Source organism: Nilaparvata lugens, chromosome 4, assembly GCF_014356525.2.
Source record: "Nilaparvata lugens isolate BPH chromosome 4, ASM1435652v1, whole genome shotgun sequence".
NCBI classification, from domain to species: domain Eukaryota; kingdom Metazoa; phylum Arthropoda; class Insecta; order Hemiptera; family Delphacidae; genus Nilaparvata; species Nilaparvata lugens.
In genome coordinates, this window is record NC_052507.1 from 57,871,953 (window position 1) to 57,877,952 (window position 6,000).

Here is a 6,000-nt window from a genome sequence, read left to right on the forward strand (position 1 = left end):
AAAGTATAGGACCACATTGAAAGCCAGTTATGTGTACATAATATTGAGAAAAATTAAAAGCTGTACTATGAATAGTAACTGCAGGACAGGCGATTTTATAAACGCGCGTTTTTTACAACTTACCCCCCTCCCCCCCAAGCTGTCGACCACCCTGGGACGTGACGACATCGAGTTTCATATACACTGAAGACCCCCTAACAATAATCCGAAGTCAAATTCTCTGCCTCTCTCATGTATGCTCAATGTAAGCCAGCGCCTGGACTATCAGAATCATGGGGCGAATGTCTCCTTTCTATTGGTGTCTGGATAATTTTTATCCGACCTATAGTTATTTTCTAATGAATGATTGACCGAGCGAAGTGAGGTCTAAGATTCAAGTCGACTGTTTGGCATTTCTCTTAATGTTTAAATATTTGAATGTTTAAGCTACGTTTACACCGGAGTTAGTAACACAAGTTTTCAACATTTTTGTTATCAACTGATGTTAATTACAAAAATCAACATCATGTTAAGTTGCGTTTACACCGGCGTTGATAATATGTGTTATTAATAAAAGTTGTCAACTTGACTGAATCGACATAACATTCTCTTGAAAAAGTTAATAACTCGTGTTTTTATCAGAAAATTTCTTCTTATTAACAATATTTATGTTATTCATCGAGAGTCGGTAAAGATCAAAGGAAATGTTAATAACAAAAGCCTCTTTTATCGCATTAACTTTTGTTAATAACATGTTACTATCTTTCCCGCAACCCCCTTGCCCAGCATCCCAACCCTACAATACTACAACTGTTCCCTAATAACTACAGCTGCAGACAAAACACGTGACAAAGTTATTGTCCGAGCGAAGTGAGGTCTAAGATTCAAGTCGGCGGTTTGGCATTTCTCTTAATGTTTAAATTTTTATATGTTTTTATGTTGCGCATTTACGGCGAAACGCGGTAATAGATTTCCATGAAATTTGACAGGTAAATTCCTTTTTAAATTGCGCGTTGACGTATATACATGGTTTTTGCAAATCTTGCATTTCAAGGATAATATAAAAGGAAAAAGGAGCCTCCTTCATACGCCAATATTACCGTAAAAAATCTAGTGTGGCGCACTCTCACAACTTTCCTTGCCGTTATGAAAATTGATCACCTGACGCTAGTCTCAAGTCTACTTTTCAAAGATTTGAGCCAGCTGGTGACAGGGCAATAACACTGGAGACACACGAGGTCTGCTATCTCTTCATAGTGAATCATTTAATAGAATCAACAGTTGCCAACAGTTTGCAATAATTGGATAATCACATTTTTTCGAATTTCGAGCTTATTTTTAATTTTAGGTGAAAATGTTACTGAAACATTAATTGTAGAGATTCTCATGCTCAATCTTTTCCACTCAAAATTCTTTGTTTAAATTGTATCTGAAGCCTGATAAATGAGAATCTAAAATCAAACTTTGCATGGATGGAGCGGAGCTCCTGAAATTTTTACAGATATGGGACTTGTAGCAGTTGATAGAGCTTATCAATGATTATTCTAGGTATAACTTTAATCAAAATAGTTGGAGCCGTTTTCGAGAAAATCGAAAAAAAAACAAAATTTTTGCGATGTTTCCAATTTTATCATAAAAGTTAAATTTCCTTTTGATCCTTCAACCCAGAAACTTTTCTAGTACTACTAGGATATCGGGGATGATATTCTAAATCCAATTCTGATGTTGAATTGGAAATTCGAGAAAGTTTCAATTTTACACGATTTGGCAACCCTGTAATTTCTAGGGAAGGAGGGCCAAGTCTCAACTTATTTTTCACAAACTTTAGTTGATTGTCATACCTGTAAATGCCAGAAGAGGAATGTGAATATAAGTCCAATACCGAATCCCATGAACCAGGCAACGAATAGGAATGAACCACATTTCAAGTTCTTGAAGTAGTTCAAAACGGTCACCCATTCTGGAATTTCTCTTGTTGTTTGGGCAAACATTTGTGTCTGAAAAATGAAAGAAGAACATCATAATATAAATACGTCTCTCAATGGTAAACAAACACAATTCTCATATCAATACGTTAACCTTTCTTGCAATATTTGCTCCCTAATGGGAGAAGCCTCTGGCCTTCTTGATTGATTGAGAGGAGAATTCTTGATTCAATTCATCCATTCGGGATTTGCTTCTTCAACAAGTCTTGATTTTTCAAAAATATTTAGCTCGGGTGGAAAATTCCTTCACAAATATTTGACGGAACGTATTGCAGGATGATTCTCATGAGACACAATTCTTGAAAGTTCACACTCTGTTTCCCAAATCCACATAGATCACAATTTGAAAAAATATCACACCCCTCAGAACATTGAAAATTGAATAATATTCTTTGGAACTGCAATAATGTGTGAATAATCTACTGTAATGTTTCATTTCTCAAAAATGTTGATCAATGTCAATAACAGAAACTCTTTAAAAATGTTCAATCCTTAAATACGCATAAAATGGTGGGCCTACTCAATACCATAGAGATTGCATTTCAAAAACTTTACAAAAAATAATAATTTTTGGCTTACAAAATAGAATGTCCAAGTAGGTCTGATTTGTATTTTATACAATTTGCAGTAAGCATCATGTTAAGGCGGCATCCAGATTTCTTGGCAACTTATTCCAAATCTTTATTCGCAATTATTTCTTGGCGGCTTATTTATTTATTCATTCATGAATATTTATTTATCCTCAGTGCACATACTTTTACAGAATAACAATCACTCAACTTATATCATTTACTACTTAGACCGCTTTAATAGGTCTATACAGTAATATGCTTGATATAGGTATTATAAATATGCTTGAAAAACAGGCCACTTAATATTATATTTCAAAAAAATAGATAGAACATTTTTTAAAAGAATGCTAGAATTTAGAATTAATTTATGCGGTGATTAAAAGGAATAATCCTCTGATAAGCCAACTTTTGTAATAGTCCCAAAGTAGACGGAATTATTTACACTCATAGGCTTGTTATTGAGATCAAGAGTAAGGAAAGAATGGTTCATCAACAATATTATTAGAAATGCATTGCATGTATATCAGTGAAGTGTATTACTGATACCTTGCCAACATTGGGTGGCGGTTGTGAAGGAACGCCACTGTTTTCGGCGAGAGCCGGCAGATTGAGCTGTTGTGCCAACTCCTGCTGCAGGTAATCCTCCTTGGTCGGCTGCGGTGGTGGAGGGGGTTTCTCCACTTCCTCTGGTGGATACTCGTACCTGCGCAACACAACATAATCATTCAATAATTAATGATCAACTGCCAAAATGTTGGTTGTTTAGCCTACAAATTTTATTCGATACTGAGGGTCAGAGATTCCCCCCAAAAACAATGACGTACCCTTCTGAAAATCCCAGTTTTCAGTACAAATCACCCCCATTAAGCACCCTCGCATTTAAAAGTCGTCAGTTGTTATTTTCCTCCGCCCCCTCCAGCCACAAAGAATTGATCTTCAACCCCGAACTCAAGAATTCTAAGCCGTCTGCCTCTTCGCCCCACTGTGGCTACCCTGATTTATTATCTAAATATCAATTACTCATTGATCCATATTCTTCAAGATGGACCTATTGAGAAGACTATTTACGAACATTCACTGGACATGGACTCAGATACTGGTAGGTTCATGTGGAAATCTAGCTTGAGAGAGTAGTCGCATAGTTAGGAGGTCGTCATAGAGATAGATATAGAAGAAATGGCAAGGTAAAGGTCGAGGTCGAAGGAGAGGTCGAGGTAGAGGTCGATGTTGATGTCGAGGAAGAGGTCGAAATAGAGGTTAAGGTGGAGGTCGAGTTAGAGTTAGAAGTAGAGTTAGAGGTAGAGGTCGAGCTCGAGGTAGAGGTCGAGGAAGAGGCCGAGATAGAGGTCGAGGTAGAAGCCGAGGTAGAGGTCGAGGTAGAGGTCAATGTAGAGGTAGGGGTAGAGGTCGAGGTCGAGGTAGAGGTCGAAGTTGAGATAGCGGTGCAGTACCTCAATGTAACCCAAATACATTTTCCTGTCGAGGGCGTCGTTATGGTGAGCTGTTGAAAGTATATTACATGATATACTCATCTAATATGAGATATCCATGTGGACAATTCTATATGTTTATACAATTCAGGCAATTCAGTTATTCGATTGTCCAAAGTAACTCACTTGAAATTGATCTGCGTGGCCGATATCAAGGCGGCCGCCATTAGCACCGAGAAAGTCGCAAAGCAGATGGTGTAGTTCTTCTCGCGCTCGTCGGGTCCCCCACATGGATGACCGGGGAAGGCTGTTGAGTGGTCGAGGGCGATGCCGACGAAGAACATGGAGATGCCCCAGCCGAGCGAGCCGAACATCCGTTGATGGCCGTAGCGGTCGGCGTCTTCGCCCAGGATCGTGATCACGGCCGAGTCGGCCAACGTGATGGCCGGCGCACTGAAGAACTCGCCAATCACCACCAGTAGCAGCAGCAGGAAGAAGGCTTTCTGGATGTCCTGTACAGAAAAAAAGAGTAATTTTTATCATAGATCGACATATTTTTACCGCCATCTTGTTTTTGTCATGTTGACAAACATTTTTTAGATTGCCATCATGGATAATCTCTTTCTACACATTATTACAAAGAGATTGATACCATTCCCAAGTCTGTACCTTCAAGAAGTCATGAGTTACACGGTTTTCTAATTGTTGGGATTGGCATTTGGTGGAAAAAGCGTGTTTTCCGCTGCAAACAGTACTTTTCTCTCTTTTACCGATGACGCTCTAGCCGTGAAATAAATAATTTTAGATTGAATTTAAAATAAATGTAATAACTACAAATTTTGGAATTAGAGTGCAATTGAGAACAGAGCAAAAATAGCTCTGCCAGCCCATTGATATGTTTTTGGTGTGAGCACAAACTCTGCGGACGTTCAGATAATTATATTGCTCTTTTGCTCTGCAGAGTAAAATGGCTTGGTCGGAATATTACCTCTTCTTGATCAAGGCTCTTCCAAGAAAACTTTTGGATAGTCTCTGTATAGCTGATATTTTCTGGCTATATATTCAACCAAGTCATTCAATAGAAGCTATATAAGCTGCAACATACATTTGAAACATGAATATTTCGACAAATTTAAAAATGAAACATCATTTTAAAATTCACTCACTTGTGTCGTGTAAACAATAGAGCTGAACACTGGCCTCACTAGATTCTTCTGCAGCTTCTCGTTGTAGTCTGAGATGAAGGGAATGTTGAGCGGCGACTGTCCGGCGAAAATCTGGTTGTGAGCCGACCGGGTTCTCCTGATCACAGTCTGATGACTTTCCTCGATCGAGTCCAGGTTGATCAACGATTCCGGGTCAAAAGTTGACTGCTGATCGTCGTTGAATGTGGGCTCGAATCCTGGGATCTCCCGTTTGACCAGACGGTCTCGGGGTTGAACCGTCTCGGGACTTTTCAGACCGTAGGTTGTCGTGTTCTTCTTTACGAGACAGAGAGTTGCGGGCGGTTGGATGAAGCTCAACGGGAGAGTGAAGATTATCCAGCACGAAAGTGACGCTAGCAGGAGCATTTTGCCTTTTTGCCATCTGTAACAAAGATACAACATTGATTATGGGCATACAATGGTTGAATTAAACATGGGATAAAGCCTTCGGTTTTAAACCGAAGGGGAAATGACATGTATGAAAATGAGAAGTATATTCATTCAAATATAATTATTGTGAGTCGGAACAAGCAATTAATAGCATAATCCTTGAAAGCAAGAGGCAAGAGAATAGTGGAGCAGTAAGAGTGTATCAGAGAAAGTAGCCGAGAGTGTTTAAAATTATGTATTATTTTTTCAAATGTGTCAGTCTGTCAGAACATTATTATTGGAGCAGCGAAGGTAGGGAAAAAGGTAGATGGTAGCGGAGATATATTACTCATACATATATACATCAACACTCTAAGCTACCTTCTCTGCTACACTACAAGCCTACCTTCGTCGCTCCACTATGTTTCGACCATATTATCCATCAACTATGAAATTGAAT

The 6,000-nt window shown here is 38.8% G+C and overlaps 1 protein-coding gene across 1 annotated transcript in view; it reads right to left on the reverse strand.

Annotated features, from left to right (window-relative positions):
* The window catches only part of LOC111061502 (major facilitator superfamily domain-containing protein 6), a 28,006-nt gene extending 22,418 nt beyond the window's left edge, over nt 1-5,588 (reverse strand). The window contains exons 1-4 of the mRNA XM_022349192.2: nt 5,133-5,588; nt 4,153-4,478; nt 3,083-3,239; nt 1,821-1,976 (exon numbers count right to left, since the gene is read on the reverse strand). Of these exons, the coding sequence (XP_022204884.2) occupies nt 1,821-1,976; nt 3,083-3,239; nt 4,153-4,478; nt 5,133-5,573 (1,080 nt within the window). The 5' untranslated portion in view covers nt 5,574-5,588. The remainder of the gene's footprint in view (nt 1-1,820; nt 1,977-3,082; nt 3,240-4,152; nt 4,479-5,132) is intronic.
* Nucleotides 5,589-6,000: the final 412 nt, after the last annotated feature.